At 49.1% G+C, this 21,048-nt stretch overlaps 2 protein-coding genes across 2 annotated transcripts in view; one reads left to right on the top strand and one right to left on the bottom strand.

Annotated features, from left to right (window-relative positions):
- The window catches only part of LOC140457083 (uncharacterized), a 130,184-nt gene that overhangs the window by 59,134 nt on the left and 50,002 nt on the right, over positions 1–21,048 (top strand). The gene's annotated exons all lie outside the window — the stretch shown is intronic.
- The window catches only part of LOC140457082 (serine/threonine-protein kinase MRCK alpha-like), a 213,167-nt gene that overhangs the window by 8,230 nt on the left and 183,889 nt on the right, over positions 1–21,048 (bottom strand). Inside the window, exons 29-34 of the mRNA XM_072551052.1 lie at positions 18,354–18,416; positions 16,585–17,181; positions 11,800–11,897; positions 11,490–11,574; positions 7,348–7,468; positions 4,155–4,272 (exon numbers count right to left, since the gene is read on the bottom strand). Coding sequence (XP_072407153.1) covers positions 4,155–4,272; positions 7,348–7,468; positions 11,490–11,574; positions 11,800–11,897; positions 16,585–17,181; positions 18,354–18,416 — 1,082 coding nt within the window. The remainder of the gene's footprint in view (positions 1–4,154; positions 4,273–7,347; positions 7,469–11,489; positions 11,575–11,799; positions 11,898–16,584; positions 17,182–18,353; positions 18,417–21,048) is intronic.

Consider the following 21,048-nt stretch of genomic DNA (forward strand, 5'->3'; position numbering starts at 1 on the left):
TCCATAAATGTGCAGGTGAGGTGAATTGGCCATGCTAAATTGCCTGTAGTGTTAGGTGAAGGGGTAAATGCAGAGGAATGTGTCTGGGTGGGTTGCACTTCGGCAGGTTGGCGTGGACTTGTTGGGCTGAAGTGCCTGTTTCCACATTGTAAGTAATCTAAATCTAAACCCCCTCCCTATTTCTGTAACCTCCTCCAGCCACGACACCCCCTCCCTAACTCTGTAGCCCCCACCAGCTCCTACACCCCCTCCCTATCTCTGTAACCCCCGCCAGTCCCTACACCCTCTCCCTATCTCTGTAACGCCCTCCAGCCCCTACACCCCCTCCCTATCTCTGTAAATCTCCTCCAGCCCCTACACCCCCTCCCTATCTCTGTAACCCCCTCCAGCCCCTATACCCCTCCCTATCTCTCTAAGTCTCCTCCAGCCTCTACACCCCCCCTCCCTATCTCTGTAACCCCCTCCAACCGCGACACGCCCTCCCTATTTCTGTAACCCCCTCCAGCTCCTACACCCCCTCCCTACCACTGTTACCCCCTATAGCCCCTACACCCCCTCCCTATCTCTGTCACCCCTGCCAGCCGCTACACCCTCTCCCCATTTCTGTAACCTCCTCTAGCCCCTACACCGCCTCCCAATCTATGTAACCCACACCAGCCCCTACACCCCCTCCCTCTGTCTGTAACCCCCTCCAGCCCCTACACCCCCTCCCAATCTCTGTAGCCCACTCCAGCCCCTACAACCCCTCCCTATCTCTGTCAACCCCTCCAGCCCCGACACCCCCTCCCTATCTCTGTAAATCTCCTCCAGCCCCTACACCCCCTCCCTATCTCTGTAATCCTCTCCAGCCCCTACACCCCCTCCCTATCTCTGTAACCCGCTGCAGTCCCTACACCCCCTTCCTATCTCTGTCACCCTCTCCAACCCCTACACCTCCTCCCTATGTCTATAAATCTCCTCCAACCCCTACACCCCCTCCCTATCTCTGTAACCCCCTCCAGCCCCGACACACCCTCCCTATGTCTGTAACCTCCTGCAGCCCCTGCACCCCCCATCTCTGTAACCCCCTCCAGCCCCTACTCCCCCTCCCCATCTCTGTCACCTCCTCCAGCCCCTACACCCCCTCCCTATCTCTGTAACCACCTCCAGCCCCTACACCCCCTTCCTATCTCTGTAACCCCCTCCAGCCCCTTCACCCCCTCCCTATGTCTGTAACCCTCTCCAGCCCCTACACCCCCTTCCTATCTCTGTCACCCCCTCCAACCCCTATACCCCCTGCCTATGTCTGTAAATCTCCTCCAGCCCCTACACCCCCTCCCTATCTCTGTAACCTCCTCCAGCTCCTACACCCCCTCCCTATCTCTGTAACCCCCACCAGTCCCTACACCCTCTCTCTATCTCTGTAACGCCCTCCAGCCCCTACACCCCCTACACCCCTTCCCTATCTCTGTAAATCTCCTCCAGCCCCTACACCCCCTCCCTATCTCTGTAACCCCCTCCAGCCCCTATAACCCTCCCTATCTCTGTAACCCCCTCCAGCCCCTTCACCCCCTCCCTATGTCTGTAACCCCCTCCAGCCTCTACACCCCCCCCACGTCTGTAACATCCTCCAGCCCCTACACCCCCTCCCTATCTCTGTAAACCTCCTCTAGCCCCTACACCCCCTCCACCCCCTCCCTGTCTCTGTAACCCCTTCCAGCCCCTACACCCCTCCCTATCTCTGTAACCTCCTCCAGCCCCTACACCCCCTCCCTATCTCTGTAAACCTCCTCTAGCCCCTACACCCCCTCCACCCCCTCCCTGTCTCTGTAACCCCTTCCAGCCCCTATACACCCTCCCTATCTCTGTAACCCCCTCCAGCCCCTACACCCCCTCCCTATCTCTGTAACCTGCTGCAGCCCCTACACCCCTCCCTATCTCTGTAACCTCCTACAGCCCCTACACCCTCTCCCTATCTCTGTAACCTCCAGCCCCTACACCCCCTCCCTATCTCTGTAAACCTCCTCCAGCCCCGACACCCCCTCCCAATCTCTGTAACCTCCTCCAGCCCCCTACACCCCCTCCCTATCTGTCACACCCTCCAGCCCCTACAACCCCCTCCCTATCTCTGTAAACCTCCTCCAGCCCCTACACCCCCTCCCTATCTCTGTAACCCCCTAGTGCCCCTACACCCCCTCCCTATCTCTGTCACTCCCTCCAGCCCCGACTCCCCCTCCCTATCTCTGTAACCCCCTCCAGCCCCTTCACCCCCTCCCTATGTCTGTAACCCCCTCCAGCCTCTACAGCCCCCAAGTCTGTAACATCCTCCAGCCCCTACACCCCCTCCCTATCTCTGTAAACCTCCTCTAGCCCCTACACCCCCTCCACCCCCTCCCTGTCTCTGTAACCCCTTCCAGCCCCTATACACCCTCCCTATCTCTGTAACCCCCTCCAGCCCCTACACCCCCTCCCTATCTCTGTAACCTGCTGCAGCCCCTACACCCCTCCCTATCTTTGTCACCCCCTCCAGCCCCTACACCCCCTCCCTATCTCTGTAACCCCCTACTGCCCCTACACCACCTCCCTATCTCTGTCACTCCCTCCAGCCCCCACACCCCCTCCCTATCTCTGTAACCTGCTGCAGCCCCTACACCCCTCCCTATCTTTGTCACCCCCTCCAGCCCCTACACCCCCTCCCTATCTCTGTAACCTCCTACAGCCCCTACACCCCCTCCCTATCTCTGTAACCTCCTACAGCTCCTACAGCCCCTACACCCTCTCCCTATCTCTGTAACCTCCAGCCCCTACACCCCCTCCCAATCTCTGTAACCTCCTCCAGCCCCCTACACCCCCTCCCTATCTCTGTCACACCCTCCAGCCCCTACAACCCCCTCCCTATCTCTGTAAACCTCCTCCAGCCCCTACACCCCCTCCCTATCTCTGTAACCCCCTACTGCCCCTACACCCCCTCCCTATCTCTGTCACTCCCTCCAGCCCCGACTCCCCCTCCCTATCTCTTTAACCCCCTCCATTCCCTACACCCCCTCCCTATCTCTGTAAACCTCCTACAGCCCCTACACCCCCTCCCTATCTCTGTAACCCCCTCCAGCACCTACCCCCCTCCCTATCTCTGTAAACCTCCTACAGCCCCTACACCCACTCCCTATCTCTGTCACTCCCTCCAGCTCCTACTCCCCCTCCCTATTTCTGTAACCCCCTGCAGTCCCTACTCCCTCTCCCTATCTCTGTAACCCCCTCCATTCCCTACACCCCCTCCCTATCCCTGTAAACCTCCTACAGCCCCTACACCCCCTCCCTATCTCTGTAACCCCCTCCAGCCCCTACCCCCTCCCTATCTCTGTAACCTCCTACAGCCCCTACACCCACTCCCTATCTCTGTCACTCCCTCCAGCTCCTACTCCCCCTCCCTATTTCTGTAACCCCCTCCAGTCCCTACTCCCTCTCCCTATCTCTGTAACCCCCTCCAGCCCCTACACCCCGCCCTATCTCTGTAAACCTCCTACAGCCCCTACACCCCCTCCCTATCTATGTAACCCCCTCCAGCCCCTACACCCCCTCCCTATCTCTGTAAACCTCCTCCAGCCCCTACACCCCCTCCCTATCTCTGTAACCCCCTACTGCCCCTACACCCCCTCCCTATCTCTGTAACCCCCTCCAGCCCCTTCACCTCCTCCCTATCTCTGTAAACCTCCTACAGCCCCTACACCCCCTCCCTATCTCTGTAAACCCCCTACAGCCCCTACACTACACTGAAGTCTCGGTGCTTCAATTCTGAACAGTCTGATAGTCCCGATTCCAATTCCTCCACCAACTGTGCCACAAGTTCTCGAATTTCCTGTTGTAATCTCTCTCTCTTTCTCTCTCCTCCTTTAAGAGGTTCCTTAACCTGACCTCTCAGCAAGCATACAAACATCTGTTCCTAATATCCCCTTGCGTGGCTGATGATCAAACTTTGTGACCTGGATCGACTGCCTCAGAACATTGTTTGATGCAAACTCCGCTATACAAGTGCATTTGTTGTGTTGAAACCCTGTCGGGGCATTCAGCTGAAAACCCTGCATCACTCTGCTGTCATTTTGCACAAAGTATTTCCGTCTTTGACTTCCCGGACGGGGGGGGGGGGGGGGGGGGGGGGGGGGTGGAGTTGCACTGACCGAAGGCAGATCCCGGAGATTATGTATGCCTTGCGAAGGGCCCACGTGCACCAAGTGGTTGAAGTTGGTTGGACTGGAGATTAAGTTGGACCTTCTCTGGGGGTCTTTCAGCATCTCCCTACAGAAGAGGAATAACAAAGGGTCTGAGTTATTGAATGGATCAGGGTGAACATCAGTTATCATAACCCCGGCCTCTTAAGACAGAGGGCAGAAGCTGACAATTTTTAAAAATATTAGAACACCGAACAGTACAGCACAGGAACAGGCCCTTCGGCCCACAGTGTTGTGCAGAACATGACCCCAAATTAAACTAATCCCTCTGCCAGTCCTTGGTCCTTATCCCTTGCATATTAGATTAGATTACTTACAGTGTGGAAACAGGCCCTTCGGCCCAACAAGTCCACACCGACCCTCCAAAGAGCAACCCACCCAGACTTCACATAACACTATGGACAATTTAACATGGCCAGTTCACCTAACCTGCACATTTTTGGACTGTGGGAGGAAACCAGAGTACCTGGAGGAAACCCACGCAGACACTGGGAGAATGTGCAAATTCTACATAGCCTGAGCCGGGAATTGAACCCTGGTCCTTGGCTCTGTGAGGCAACAGTGCTAACCACTGTGCCACCGTGCCGCATATTCATGCACATATTCATGTGCTTATCGCAAGTCCCTTATCATATCTGCCTCCACCCCCATCCCAGGAAGTGCGTTCCACACTCCTACCACACTCTTGTGTAAAAACAACTTGCCCCTCACATCTCCTTTGACCTTTCCCCCTCTCACCTTAAATGCGAGGCCCCTAGTTTAACTCTGGGGAAAAGATCCTGACCATCAACCCTATATCTTATAATTTGATAGATTTCTCTCAAGTCTCCCCTCAGCCTCCAGAGAAAACAACCTGAGTTTTTCCAGCCTCTCCTTACAGTTCATACCCTCCAATCCAGGCAGCTTCCTGGTAAACCTCTTCTGTACCCTCTCCAAAGCCTGCACGCCCTTCCTGTAATGTGAACACAATACCCTAAGTGGCCAAATCAAAGTCATATAAAGCTGCAACATGACACCCTGACTCTAGTACTCAATTCCTCGATCAATAAAGGCAAACATGTCATACCACCCTATCTACTCACCTGGCCATTTTCAGGGAGCTATGGACTTGAACCGAAAGATCACTCTGTACATCAATGCTGCTCAGGGCCCTGCCATTAACCATATACTTTCCCAAACATTTGATCTCAGAAAGTGCAACACCTCACACTTACCCAGATTAAACTCCATCTGCCATTTCTCTGCCCATGTCTGCAACTGATCTGTATCCAAATGTGTCCTTTGACAATCTTCTACACTATCCACAATTCCACCAATCTTGGTATCATCTGCAAATGTATTCTGTTATGAGGGAACAACTTGCCTTGAATAAATTAGGGAATGGCGATGACGTAGTGATATTAAGTTTCGTTTTATTCATTTGTGAGATGTGGGTGTTGCTGGTTAGGCCAGCATTTATTGTCCGTCTCTAGTTGCCTCTTGAGCAGGTAGGGGTGAGTTGCCTTCTTGAACTGCTACAGCCCACCTGCTGCAGGTTGACCCACAATGTCACAGGGGAGGGAATTCCAGGATTTTGTCCCAGTGACAGTGAAGGAACAGCGATATATTCCCAAGTCAGGATGGTGAGTAGCGCAAAGGACAACTCGCAGGGAGTGGTGTTTCCATGTATCTGCTGCCCTTGTCTTTCTAGATAAAAGTGGCCGTGGGTTTGGAAGGTGCTGTCTGAGGATCTTTGGTGAGTTTCTGCAGTGCATCTTGTACAAAATGTTGGTTAGGCCACTTTTGGAATACAGTGTTCAATTCTGGTCTCCCTGCTACAGATGTTATGGAACTTGAAAGAGTTCAGAAAAGATTTACAAGGATGTTGCCAGGGTTGGAAGGTTTGAGCTATTAGAGAGAGAGGCTGAATAGGCTGGGGCTGTTTTCCCTGGAGTGTTGGAGGCTGAGGGGTAACCTTATAGAAGTTTATAAAATCATGAGGGGGCATGGATTGGGTGAATATCCAAGGGTAGGGGAGTCAAAAACTGGAGGGCATAGGTTTAAGGTGAGAGGGGAAAGATTTAAAAGGGACCTAAGGGGCAACTTGTTCATGCAGAGGGTGGTACGTGTGTGGAATGAGCTGCCAGAATGGCCAAACAAATATCCTGTATAGTCGCATCATGGCCTCCCAACTCCTGTACTCAATGCACTGGCCAATAAAGGAAAGCATACCAAACGCCTTCTTCACTATTTTATCTACCTGCGACTCCACTTTCAAAGAACTATGGTCCTGCACTCCAAGATTAGATTACTTACAGTGTGGAAACAGGCCCTTCAGCCCATCAAGTCCCACACCGACCCGCTGAAGCGCAACCCACCCAGACCTATTCCCCTACATTTATCCCTTCACCTCACACTACGGGCAATTTTAGCATGGCCAATTCACCTAACCTGCACATTTTTGGACTGTGGGAGGAAACCGGAGCACCCGGAGGAAACCCACGCAGACACGGGGAGAATGTGCAAACTCCACACAGTCAGTTGCCTGAGGTGGGAATTGAACCCAGGTCTCTGGCGCTGTGAGGTAGCAGTGCTAACCACTATGCCACCGTGATCTCTTTGTTCAGCCACACTCCCTAGGACCTTACCATTAAGTGTATAAGTCCTGCCCTGGTTTGCATTTCCCAAAATGCAGCACCTTGCATTTATCTGAATTAAACTCCATCTGCCACTCCTTGGCCCATTGACCCATCTGATCAAGGTACATCTTCACTGCCCACTGTACCACCAATGTTGGTGTCATCTGCAAACTTACTAACTGTATCTCCTGTGTTCGCATCCAAATCATTTATATAAATGACAAAAAGCAGCGGACCCTGAAAACCTTGAGGTATTTGATAGCATCAGTGGGATTGCCCCTATCTGAGAGGGCAGGTGGGGATGGGGGTGGGTCTTTGCTTTGACAGGTCATGGCCAAAAGATGATACCGCTGACAGCGCAATCAACGCTTCGGGCTGTAGGCTGTGGACCACTGAGCTCATAATGTCTCAGCCTTGGAGCCTCACCTCTGGGCCTTTGTTATTGGGTTCAGGAGCCAGTTGCCCCCAAGATTCGGCTGTCTTTTCAACCCCTAATGCATTCCCCCCTCACCCTGTCCTCTCACCTTAACTGCTGGAATCGTTCCTCCTCGGAGATTCGGAAAGCAAACCGCCTTTTACTCTTAGTGCGGTGCATTTGCCGCCTGATATTCCCGGTCTTCTCCGGGATGAGGAAATCATCGGTCCCTAGCCAGGTCATTAAGGAGAAAGAGAAACCATTAAACATGCAGCATAGGAGTTGGGGCGTAAGTTGAGATTGTACAGGACGTTGGTGAGGCCAGTTCTGGAGTACTGTACCCAGTTCTGGTCACCCTACTAGAGGATGGATATTATCACACTGGAGATGTTTCAGAAGAGGCTTACCAGGATTGTCCCAGGAGTGGAGGGTTTGAATTATAAGGAGAGGCTGGGTAGGCTAAGACTTTTTTCACTGGAGCATAGGAGGTTACTACAGTTGTTATGGGGGATTTCAACATGCAGGTAGACCGCAAGAATCAGGATGGTATTGGACCTCAAGAAAGAGACTTTGTGGAGTGCCTCAGAGATGGATTCTTAGAACAACTGGTGCTGGAGCCTACCAGGGAGAAGGCAATTCTGGATCTGGTATTGTGTAACGAACCAGAATTGGTCAGAGACCTCGAAGTGAAGGAGCCATTGGGAAGTAGTGACCATAATACATTAAGCTTCAATCTGCAATTTGAGAGGGAGAGGATACAATTGGAATTGACAATATTTCAGTTGAATAAAGGGAACTATGGAGCTATGAGGGAGGACCTGGCCAAAGTTCAATGGTGCAATACCTTAGCAGGGATGACAGTGGAGGAACAATGGCAGATATTTCTGTGCATAATGTAGAAGATGCAGGATCAGTTCATTCCAAAAAGGAAGAAGGATCCCAGGAGGAGGCATGGGTGGCTGTGGCTGCTGAGGGAAGTTAAGAAATATATAAAGTTAAAACAGAAAAAGTATAACATAGCAAAGATAAGTGGGAAAACGGAGGACTGGGAAGCTTTTAAAGAACAACAGAGGATTACTAAGAAGGAAATATGCAGAGAAAAAATGAGGTACGAAGGTAAACTGGCCAATAATATAAAGGAGGATAGTAAAAGCTTTTTTAGGTATGTGAAAGGCAAAAAAATGGTTAAGACTAAAATTGGGCCCTTGAAGACAGAAACAGGGGAATATATTACGGAGAACAAAGAAATGGCAGAAGAATTGAATTGGTACTTCAGATCTGTGTTCACTGGGGAAGACACAAGCAATCTCCCTGAGGTAACAGTGGCTGAAGGACCTGAACTGAAGGGAATTTATATTTGCCAGGAATTGGTGTTGGAGAGACTGTTAGGTCTGAAGGTTGATAAGTCCCTGGGGCCTGATGGTCTACATCCCAGGGTACTGAAGGAGGCGGTTCGAGAAATCGTGGATGCGTTGGTGATTATATTCCAGAGTTCGATAGATTCGGGATCAGTTCCTGCGGATTGGAGGGTGGCTAATGTTGTACCACTTTTTAAGAAAGGTGGGAGAGAGAAAGCAGGAAATTATAGACCAATTAGTCTGACCTCAGTGGTGGGAAAGATGCTGGAGTCTATTATAAAGGATGAAATTACGACACATCTGGGTAGTAGTAACAGGATAGGACAGAGTCAGCATGGATTTATGAAGGGGAAATCATGCTTGACTAATCTTCTGGAATTTTTTGAGGATGTAACTCTGAAGATGGACGAGGGAGATCCAGTAGATGTAGTGTACCTGGACTTTAGGAAAGCTTTTGATAAAGTCCCACATAGGAGGTTAGTGAGCAAAATTAGGGCGCATGGTATTGGGGGCAGAGTACTAACTTGGATTGAAAGTTGGTTGGCTGACAGGAAACAAAGGGTAGTGATAAACGGCTCCATTTCGGAATGGCAGGCAGTGACCAGTGGGATACCGCAGGGATCAGTATTGGGACTGCAGCTTTTTACAATATATGTTAATGATATAGAAGATGGTATTAGTAATAACATGAGTAAATTTGCTGACGATACAAAGCTGGGTGGCAGGGTGAAATGTGAGGAGGACGTTAGGAGATTACAGGGTGACCCGGACAGGTTAGGTGAGTGGTCAGATGCATGGCAGATGCAGTTTAATGTGGATAAATGTATGGTTATCCACTTTGGTAGCAAGAACAGGAAGGCAGATTACTACCTAAATGGAATCAATTTAGGTAAAGATCTGGGTGTTCTTGTACACCAGTCAATGAAGGTAAGCATGCAGGTACAGCAGGTAGTGAAGAAGGCTAATAGCATGCTGGCCTTCATAACAAGAGGGATTTAGTATATAAGCAAAGAGGTTCTTCTGCAGCTGTACAGGGCCTTGGTGAGACCACACCTGGAGTACTATGTGCAGTTCTGGTCTCCAAATTTGAGGAAAGACATTCTGGCTATTGAGGGAGTGCAGCGTAGGTTCACGAGGTCAATCCCTGGAATGGCGGGATTACCTTACGCTGAAAGACAGGAGCGACTGGGTTTGTATACCCTTGAGTTTAGAAGACTGAGAGGGGATCTGATTGAGTCATATAAGATTATTAAAGGATTGGACACTCTGGAGGCAGGAAACATGTTACCGCTGATGGGTGAGTGCCGAACCAGAGGACACAGCTTAAAAATACGGGGTAGACCATTTAGGACAGAGATGAGGAGAAACATCTTCACCCAGAGAGTGGTGGCTGTGTGGAATGCTCTGCTCCAGAGGGCAGTGGAGGCCCAGTCTCTGGATTCATTTAAGAAAGAGTTGGATAGAGCTCTCAAGGATAGTGGAATCAAGAGTTATGGAGATAAGGCAGGAACAGCATACTGATTAAGGATGATCAGCCATGAATGGTGGTGCAGGCTCGAAGGGCAGAATGGCCTACTCCTGCACCTATTGTCTATTGTGGAGAGGCAACCTTATAGAGGTTTATAAAATCATGAGGGGTATAGATAAGGTGAGTGGCAGGTATCTGTTTCCTAGGGTGGGGGATTTCAAAACTAGGGGGCACATTTTTAAGGTGAAAGGAGAAAGATTTAAAAAGGACATGTGGGGTAATTTTTATTTACACAGAGGGTGGTTCGTGTGTGGAATGAACTTCCTGGGGAAGTGGTGGATGTGGGTACAGTTACAACATTTAAAAGACATTTGGATAAGGACATGGATAGGAAAGGGTTCAGAGGGATTTGGGCCAGGAGCAGGCAGGTGGGACTAGTTTAATTTGGGATTATGGTCGGCAAGAACTAGTTGGATTGAAGGGTCTGTTTCTGTGCTCTTATCTTAAATGGAAGATCCCTTATTGAATGCTGTGACCTGTAGTTCTAGTCTTACACAAATAAAATACTACATGTCACCTCAAAATCTTATATGTTTTAATGCAATCATCCCTCCATTCCAACAGAATGATACCCATTCCTCCTAAATGAGGCCCCACATCCCAGGTATCAGTTGAATGAGAAAAGAGACAGAGTGAGAGAAAGAGAGAGAGAGAGAGGACTCTCTCAGGAGGTTAGAATCTTTCACGCACAGCACAGTAGCTCAGTGGTTAGCACTGCTGCCCCATGTTCAATTCCAACCTCAGGCAACTGCCTATGTAGAGTTTGCACATTCTCCCTGTGTCTGTCTGCAGTTTCCTCCCACAGTCCAAAGATGTGCAGGTTGGGGTGGATTGGCAATGCTGAGTTGCCCACAGTGTCCAGGGATGTGCAGGCTAGGTGGGTTAGCCATGGGAGGTGCAGGATTACGGGTCTGAGTGGGATGCTCTTCGGAATGTTGGTGTGAACTCGAGGGGCCAAATAGCCTACTCCCATGCTGTAGGGAGCTTAGATTTAGATTCAATTCCCTACAGGGTGGAAACAGGCCATTTGGCCCAACAAGTCCACACTGACTCTTTGAAGAGTATCCCACCCAGACCCATATCCCTCTGACTACCTCACACGATGGGCAATTCACCTGACCTGCACATCTTTGGACTGTGGGAGGAAACCGGAGCATCCGGAGGAAACCCACGCAGACACGGGGAGAATGTGCAAACTCCACACAGACAGTCGCCTGAGGGTGGAATCGAACCCTGTGGTGCTATGAGGCAGCAGTGCTAACCACTGAGCCATCGTGCCACCCATTCTATTCTATGACATACAAAGAACCTCATCTGAATGAGTTACAACAATGTCCTCAAGTCAACAAACATGTCGTTTCTGACCTGCTTCCTTCCTGCGTAGGTAGATTAACCGGAACGGCTCACTTGCTGAGAGATTCAGGGATCCATTTGAGTTCAGGGGCCGAACCTGCAAGAGTTCAAACCCGTGAATTAATTCAGCATGGTGTATAAACCCATCACAGGACCAAACCAGGCCTGGTAATCACCAAGAGGCCTCTAAATGGGAACCAGTTAGCATTGTGACTCTGGGATTAGAGGGCCTGTGGTTTTACGGCCTGCTCTCGGCCCTTCTCCTGCCCCCTCGCCCGCCCCATCCACATCCATCTCGTTTCTCAGTCTTCTGCCTCCTTACTTTCTTCAGGGGAATAGTCTGGATCCACTCTCCGGTCCTCACTTCAAATACGTTCATTGCATTCTCGCTGTACACGGTCAGGTACGGTCCGTGACAAGCTGCAGGGAAACAAAAACCACGAGTATTAACCCATACTCCACAAGAGCTGACCAATTCCCCCGCCCTAGTCTACAATGATCCCTTTCCCCCCATCCCAAAACCTCAGGGTTAGACAGATGAGAGTGTTGTGATGGTTGAGAAATTAGCTGGGCTCTTTGATGCATCGAGTGAGTGAGCGTTTGTGAGTGCCCTCTACTGTTGAGTAGGCCTCCTCAGTTGAATCGCGATGGACACACAGTAACGTCACTGGGAACACAAACTACCAATAGGTTCCTCTTCAAGTGAATTGCCCAATCCAGAAACAGGCCATTTGGCACATCTGCTCCCTGCCACCCCATTCTCCACCTCTTTTTCAACCTATCATATGAACACTTGAAAGTGGTGTCGCAGGGAGACAGGGTGGTGAAGGACACGTTTGGCACGCTTGCCTTCAGTGCTCATTGCATTAAGCATAGGAGTTGGGAGGTCATGTTGCGTCTGTACAGGACATTGGTGAGGTCACCTTTGGAATACTGTGTTCAATTCTGGTCTCCCTGCTGTAGGAAAGATGTTATGAAACTTGGAAGGGTGCAGAAAAGATTTACAAGGATATTGCCAGGGTTGGAGGGTTTGAGCTATAGGGAGAGACTGAATAGGCTTGGGCAGTGTCAGAAACTAAGGGGTTTATAGTGGTTCATAAAATCACGAGGGGCATCGATAGGGTGAATAATCAAGGTCTTTTTCCTGGGATAGGGGAGTCCAAAATTAGAGAGCATTGGTTTAAGGTGAGAGGGGAAAGATTTGAAAGGGATCTGAGGGGCAACTGTTTCACACAAAAGGTGGTGTGTGTATGGAATGAGCTGCAGGAGGAAGTGGTGGAGGCTGGTACAATTACAGCATTTAAAAGGCATCTGGATGGGTATACGAATAGGAAAGGTTTGGAGGGACATGGGAGGCAAATGGGACTAGATGAATTTAGGATATCTAGTCAGAATGGATGAGTTGGACTGAAGAGCTGTTTCCACGCTGTACAGCTCTTTGACACTATAACATCTCTTCCTTTGCCCTCGTGTTTATCTAGCTTTCCCTTGAATACGTCCATGCAATTCAATGGACCTTCTCTTTGTGGTAGTGAGTTCCACATTTTCCCCACTCCCTGGGTAAGGAGGTTTATCCTCAATTCTCCAATTGGATTTCTAAGTGACTGTTTGACATAGATTACACCAAGTTCTAGTCTCACAGAGAAGTAGACATGTTGTCTCTACAACTGCTGGAGCAAACCTTTAATGACTTCTTTAAGGATCATGCCCTCTCCATTTCAGAGTAAAGACATCCAGCCTAAACAATCACTACTGATGGGTGGGACCTCTCAGCTGTGGGATCGTTCAAGTAGATTTGTTTTGCACGTTCCCCAATGCTTCTTTTAATAATGCAGTGACCAGGCTCATCACAGAAATTCCAAGTGTGGTCTGATCCACATTTAACATTGCTTTTCTGCATTTCAATTCTGTACCTCTAGAAATGAAGCCCAGTTTGTTTCATAAAACCATACAGCACGTAAACAGACCCTTCGGTCCAACCAGTCCATGCCAACCCATGCTTCCAAACTAAGTGAGTCCCACCTGCCTGCTCCTAGCCCATCTCCCTCCAAACCTTTCCTATTCATGTCCTTATCCAAATGTTGTAACTGTACCTGCATTCATCACTTCCTCAGGAAGTTCATTCCACACACAAACCACCCTCTGTGTAAATAATTTGCCCCCCGTGTCTTTTTTAAATCTCTCTCCTCCCATCTTAAAAATGTGCCCCTAGTCTTGAAATCCCCCATCCTAAGGATAAGATAACTACCATTAACTCTATCCATACCCTTCAATATTTTATAAATCTGTATAAGGCCACCTCTCAACTTCCTGTGCTCCAGGGAGAGAAGATTCCCAGCTTTTCTGTATAACTCAAACCTTCCATACCCAACAACACCCTGGTAAACAAAAACAGAAATTGCTGGAAAAGCTCAGCAGTTCTGGAAGTATCAGTGCAGAGAAATTGAGTGACCCTTCCTCAGAATATTCTGGTAATCTCTCCTGAACCCTCTCCGGTTTAATAATCTCCTTCCTATAACAGGGCGACCAGAACTGAACACAGTACTCCAGGCGAGGCCTCACCAATGTCCTGTAAAACCCCAACATGACGTACCAACTCCTGTACTCAAAGGACTGAGCAACGAAGGCAAGCGTGCTAAACACCCTTTTCTCCATGAACTTGCTAACTTGTGTCAACACTTTGACTGATTTGTCAATCTGTAACCCTCAGATCTCTCCCACATTGACAATGATTGTTCCAAGTGGTGTCTGACCTTGTGATTCTTCCTATCAAAATGGACCAACCCTTACTTACCGATGTTGAAATTCATCTGCTAACTCCATTGCCCATTCCCCACAATTGTATTGACATTGTCTTGGATACTCCCTACCTCCTGATTTAGTCCCTCATTTTGGTTATAATGACAGTTTGAAACCATACTTCCAATAACTAGGCTCAATGGTTGGCCACAATGATCCCAACACTGATCTTTGAGGAACCCCACTGTGACAAGCTTCTATTTTCAGAATTGCTTGTGACCTGTAGCAGAACTGCAGAATGTGGCACACACAAAGGTGCCATTTGACCCATTGCTTCTGTGCTGGTACATGCCCATTTTAATTCCATTGGCCAGCACCCAGGCCCACAACCTTTTGCCAGTTCCAGCTTTTCAAGGACAGAGGAGAAAGTGAGGACTGCAGATGCTGGAGACCAGAGCTGAAAAATGTGGTGCTGGAAAAACACAGCAGGCCGGGTAGCATCCTAGGAGCAGGAGAATCGACGTTTCGGGCATAAGCCCTTCATCAGGAATCAGAAGGGCTTTTGCCCGAAACGTCGATTCTCCTGTTCCTCGGATGCTACCTGGCCTGCTGTGTTTTTCCAGCACCACTCTTTTCAAGGACAACTTCATTTTAAACGAGTTGAGGGGTTCCCTACCTCAAACACCGAACCAGACAGTGAATTCCAGACACCTCACCAGCCTATGGGTGAAAAGGTTTGCCCTTTATTCCTTCTGCCAGTCTGTACCCCTTGGTAATTGAGCAGGGGTAGCAGGTCTCCCCTGTCTACCATACCCAAACCCCTCAGTTTTTGTATACTTGATTATGCCACCCCTCAGCCCCCTCTCGTTCTAAGGAAAATGACCCTTTCCTCATAGCTTCAAATTTCAAGACCTGACAACATTCTTGGACATCTCCTCTCTCTTCAGAAAGATTATGTCTTTTCTGTAATATGATGACCAGGACTGTGCACGGAATTCCAGCTGTGGCCTAACTAGTGTCTGTTAGATTTCCAGGATTATATCCCAACTGTTCTTCTCAGTACCTCACCCAGTGAGGGAATGCATCCCAAATGCTTTCTTTACTGCCTTATCTACCCACCTTAAGGGACCTTCAGCCACCCTCCAAAGTCTCTCCCCTCCTCTACCCTCTCAATACCCTCCTGTTTATGGTATATTCCCTCCTATGTTTGCCCTCTCCAAATGCAGAACATCACAGTTTGAATTCCATTTGCCATTTTAGAACACAGAACAGTACAGCACAGGAACAGGCCCTTCGGCCCACAATGTTGTGCCGAACATGACACCAAATTCAACTAGTCCCTTCTGCCTGCCCTTGGTCCATATCCCTCCATCCCTTGCATATTCATGTGTTTATCTCAAGTCCCTTAAATCCCCCTATTGTATCTGCCTCCACCCCCACCCCAGGCAGTGCATTCCAGACTCCTATCGCTCTCTGTATAAAAAACTCATCCCTGACATCTCCTTTGAACTTTCCCCCTCCTACCTCAAATGTGTGGCCTCTAGTTTTAGACATTTCAACTCTGGGAAAAAGATTCTGACCTTCGACCCTATCTAAGCCTCTCAGAATTTGATAAGATTTCTCTCAAGTCTCCCCTCAGCCTCCAGAGAAAACAGCCTGAGTTTTTCCAGCCTCCCCTTATAGCTCATACCCTATAATCCAGGCAGCATCTTGGTAAACCTCTTCTGCACCCACTCCAAAGCCTCCACATCCTTCCTGGAATGTGACCACCCACTCGAACAAATCATTAATATCTTCCTGCAGTTGAAAGCCATCCCCTTTGCTATCAAATGCCTGGCCAATTTTTCAATTGAACACAAATTTCCCAATTGTGCCTCCCTCATTCAGATTTTAAATCTTTAGTATATACTGACGATAGGAAAGGACTCAAACCTCTTAAATATCCATCCCACCTTGGCAATGTTTTTCTACAACCTCTACCATCGGGGAGAAGGTACAGAAGCCTGAACACACGCAGCAGCCAGTTTTGCACCAGTTTTTACCCCATTGTTGTTAGAATACTGAATGGACTCACAAACTCCGAACATTCGCCTGTACCTGTGTTTTTGTTTTTGCCGCTGTTTACCTATTATTTACTATCTATGCTACTTAACTCTGTGATCTGCCTGTATTGCTCGCAAGACAAAGCTTTTCACTGTGCCTCGGTACACGTGACAATCAATTCGATTCAATTCAATTCAATTCAAACTGAGGCCTGCAGCATTGAAAACCCCTTTCTAGTCACTAAATCAGCCGACCATCTGTCACTGAGCCAATATGTTTATCTCTTCGTGTATCCCGGACGAGAGAGAGGGAGAGATTCACTTACCCACAGCCACAGGGAGTGCTGGCCACATGAGCTCACGCTGCTCTGACCTCCGACCCTGGCTGTTGACGTACACGCCAACTGTGTTGAAGCAGAGCAGGTAAAGGTCACTGGAAACAGTCACAGCGCACAAAGCCTCTCCTTGCCCGTGAGAGAGGAAGGTGAGGGAAGGGTCCTCTGGGCTCACTAGGTTGGCTGGAGGTCCTTTGCCCGCCAAAGAGTACAGGCTGAAACCGGACGGATAGCCAACGCACAGGCATTCCTCGAAGACGCCCATCCACTGAACCGTCCCGGGGGCCTGGAATTCACGCGTCCGCCTGTAGGGCTGCTTGCCAGCGGTCAGCTGGTAGCACGTCACGTGGCGCTTGGCAGCTGTGCACAGCCAATTGGTGCTGTTCCCCTGGCACCGGCTACCCGTGGTGATCAGCTGAGAGCCCCGGGCTTCCAACAGCTTGGCTCCAGTCGCCTCCGGGTTCTGCAGGTCCTCCCAGGTGAAAACACGCACGTTCCGGCTCCTTCCGGACACCACGGCGAGCAGCCTGGCACTGGGCACCAGCTCAAGCTGGTGAACCCGCTTACAGTCACCCAGCAATGTGATTTCTGCAACACAGGAGGTGGCAAAGAGGGCAAAGGTTTTGAGTAATGAGACTGACCATCATTAATAAGGTTGACCGTTTGATAGTATACCCCCTAGCTACCTGGATTCACTGTCTTGTCACATTCCCCATGTGCATCAAATACATTCACTCTCCATTTGACTCAGTCCCCTCCGTTCCCCATCTCCCACAATCCCCCCGCTTTCTTCAACGCTCCTTTAGTCCTCCCTCAAATCCCTTCCTATCCCAGACTCTGTCAATCCATCCTATTTCCCCGATTCCAGCCAGTCCTCTCTCATTCATCCCCCTTATCACTCTCCATCATATCCTCCCTTTCACTGTCTTGCTCAATCGCTGTCTCTCAACCCATCCTCTTCCTCACCATCTCCCTCCATTCCTCATGCTCTCGAATCCCTACAGTGTGGAAACAGGCCCTTCAGCCCAAGTCCACACCGACCCTCCAAACAGTAACCTACCAGACCAATTCCCCTATATTTACCCCTGACTAATGCACCTAACCTATACATCCCTGGACACTATAGGACAATTTAGCACGGCCAACCCACCCTAACCTGCACATCCCCGGACACTATGGGACAATTTAGCACGGCCAATCCACCCTAATCCGCACATCCCTGGACACTATGGAACAATTTAGCACGGCCAATCCACCCTAACCTGCACATCCCTGGGCACTATGGGACAATTTAGCACGGCCAATCCACCCTAACCTGCACATCCCTGGGCACTATGGGACAATTTAGCACGGCCAATCCACCTAAACTGCACATCTTTGGACTGAGGGAGGAAACTCCACACAGACATGGGGACAATGTGCAAGCTCCACACAGACTGTTGCCCGAGGCTGGAATCGAACCCCAGTTCTTTGCACTGTGAGGCAGCAGTGCTAACCACTGACCAACTCAGTGCTTCCTTCTGTCCCACTCCCTCAATGTCAGTCTCAATCCTTCTCTGTCTCTCTCAATCACTCTCCTCCCTGTCTACCTAATTCTTCCACCTTCCCCATTTCCACCTGCCTCTCCCTCATAATCCCTGTCAATTTCACAATGTCCCCATGTCCCATAACCTTAATGTCTGACCTTATCCACTGCTCTCCCTACTTGTCTTCCCTTTAGCTTCCAAGGGAGAGTGCATTGTTTGTGGAGTATATCTTACCATTTTTTATCACATCGATGAGGTAGAGTCCATCGTCTGTGCCCAAGGCAATTCGTTCCTTGTCTGAGGTAGAGACAAGAACATTGAATCAAGTCAATGCTAAAGATTCCAAGCAATGGTGTGAGGTGATAGGAACTTCATCTAATTCTGTTCTATCCCTATGCTGGGAGTGTTTGATGGAACACAGTGTAGAGGGAGCTTTACTCTGTTACTAACCCCGTGCTGTCCCTGTCATGGGAGTTTTTGATGGGGGACAGTGTAGAGAGAGTTTTACTCTGTATCTAACCCCGTGCTGTCCCTGACCTGGGAGTGTTTGATGGGGGACAGTGCAGAGGCAGCTTTACTCTGTATCCAACCCTGTGCTGTCCATGTCTTGGGGAGTGTTTGATGGGGGACAGTGTAGAGTGAGCTTTACTCTGTATCTAACCCCGTGCTGTCCCTGTCCTGGGAGTGTTTGATGGGGGATAGTGTAGAGAGAGCTTTACTCTGTATCTAACCCTATGCTACCCCTGTTCTGGGAGTGTTTGATGGAGGACAGTGTAGAGGGAGCTTTACTCTGTATCTAACCCCGTGCTGTCCCTGTCCTGGGAGTGTTTGATGGGGGACAGTGTAGAGAGAGCTTTACTCTGTATCTAACCCCGTGCTGCCCCTGTCCTGGGGAGTGTTTGAGGGGGACAGTGTAGAGGGAACTTCACTCTGTATCTAACCCCGTGCTGTCTCTGTCCTGGGGATGTTTGATGGGGGACAGTGTAGAGGGAGCTTTACTCTGTATCCAACCCCATGCTACCCCTGTTCTGAGAGTGTTTGATGGGGGACAGTATGGAGGGAGCTTTACTCTGTATCTAACCCCGTGCTGTCCCTGACCTGGGAGTGTTTGATGGGGGATAGTGTAGAGAGAGCTTTACTCTGTATCTAACCCCATGCTGCCCCTGCCCTGGGAGTGTTTGATGGAACACAGTGTAGAAGGAGCTTTACTCTTATCTAACCCTGTGTTGTCCCCATCCTGGGACTGTTTGATGGAACACAGTGTAGATAGAGTTTTACTCTATATCTAACTTTGTATTGTCCATGCCTCAATAGGGTTAGGTCACTTAACTTTTAACCTGGAACCGCTGTCATACACATGGTTAAATGTACTCAGCTTTGAGTAACCTCTTCAGGGTTTTAACCCAACACCTCTGGTCCAGGACTAACATTAACTCCTCACTCTATTTCACTACAGTTCCTTACCTTCTGAGGTCCAAACTATCCTTTTCCAAGAAACTTAAAGGAGTGCTCAAAACTCCAAGTGAAACTAAAAAGGCCTTTTCTCTAAGCTGAGGGCATTTCCTTTAGCTTAAGAATGTTCTAGAATCCTTTATCAAACCTTGAGGCTCCGTTGTTTGACTTGCTTGGTAACCAAAGATTCCAAACGAATGGAAGTCTATTAATGGTTCCTGCAAACCCTTTTGCTCAAAGCTATTTTCAAATCAATCATATAACTGCAAAAACACTTGCAAATCTTCAAACAGAGAAAACCTACTGGTTACTAATTCAAAAGCAAAAAGCCAAACTTCGAATAAATAATAGGAAGAAATATGTAAATTTTAAGTTCCACAGTTTACACTACACCAATGATACCCAGTTATCTCTGTCGTCTTGTGGACAAAATTTACTTAGGAAACATAATCTTGAGTTCTTTTTGATCTTGGGTCAATGGGCTGAGGAGTGGCAGATGGAGTTTAATTTGGATAAATGTTGCAGTTTGGTAAAACAAACAAGGGCAGGACTTTTCAATTAATGGTAGAGCCCTGTGTAGTGTTGTAGAACATGGAGACTGAGGGGTTCAGGTACATAATTTTTTGAAGTTTGTGTCATAGACAGGGGGGTTAAGAAGGTGTTTAGCACCCTTGCCTTCATTGCTCAGACCTTTGAGTGTAGGAGTTAGGACATCATGTTGAGGATGTATAGGACATTGGTGAGGCCTCTTCTGGAGTACTGTGTCCAGTTCTTGTCACTCAGTTTGGGAAGTCTAGGGGCACATCTTTAAGGTGAGAGGGGAAAGACTTAAAAAAGTCATGAGGGGCAATTTTTTTTACACAGAGAGTGGTTCATGTGTGGAATGAACTTCCAGAGGAAGTGGTGGATGCGGGTACAGGTACGACATTTGAAAGACATTTGGATAAGGACATGGATAGGAAAGGGTTTGGAGGGAAATGGACCAAATGCAGGTTGGTGGGATTAGGTCAGTTTGGGATTATGGTCAGCATGGGCTGTTTGGGCTGAAGGGTCTGTTTCCTTGCTCTATGACTCTGTGACTCTATAAAAGACACGAGGGGCAATTTCTTTCTGACACAGAGAGTGATTCGTGTGTGGAATGAACTTCCTGAGGAAGTGATGGACGTGGGTACAGTTACAATGTTTAAAATCCATTTGGACAAGGACATGAATAGGAAAGGGTTTGGAGGGGTATGGGCCAGGAGCAGGCAGGTAGGTCTAGTTTAGTTTGGGATTATGGTCATCATGGACTGGTCAGACCAAAAGGGTCTGGTTCTGTGCTGCGTGACTCCATAATCAGGCTTTCAGAAGAGAAAGCAAACTGATACAAAGGGTGAAAAATGTGTTGCTGGAAAAACGCAGCAGGTCAGGCAGCATCCAAGGAGCAGGAGAATCGACGTTTCGGGCAAGAAGGGCTTATGCCCGAAACGTCGATTCT

This window comes from Chiloscyllium punctatum, chromosome 31 (genome assembly GCF_047496795.1).
Source record: "Chiloscyllium punctatum isolate Juve2018m chromosome 31, sChiPun1.3, whole genome shotgun sequence".
In the NCBI taxonomy this organism is placed as follows: Eukaryota; Metazoa; Chordata; class Chondrichthyes; order Orectolobiformes; family Hemiscylliidae; genus Chiloscyllium; species Chiloscyllium punctatum.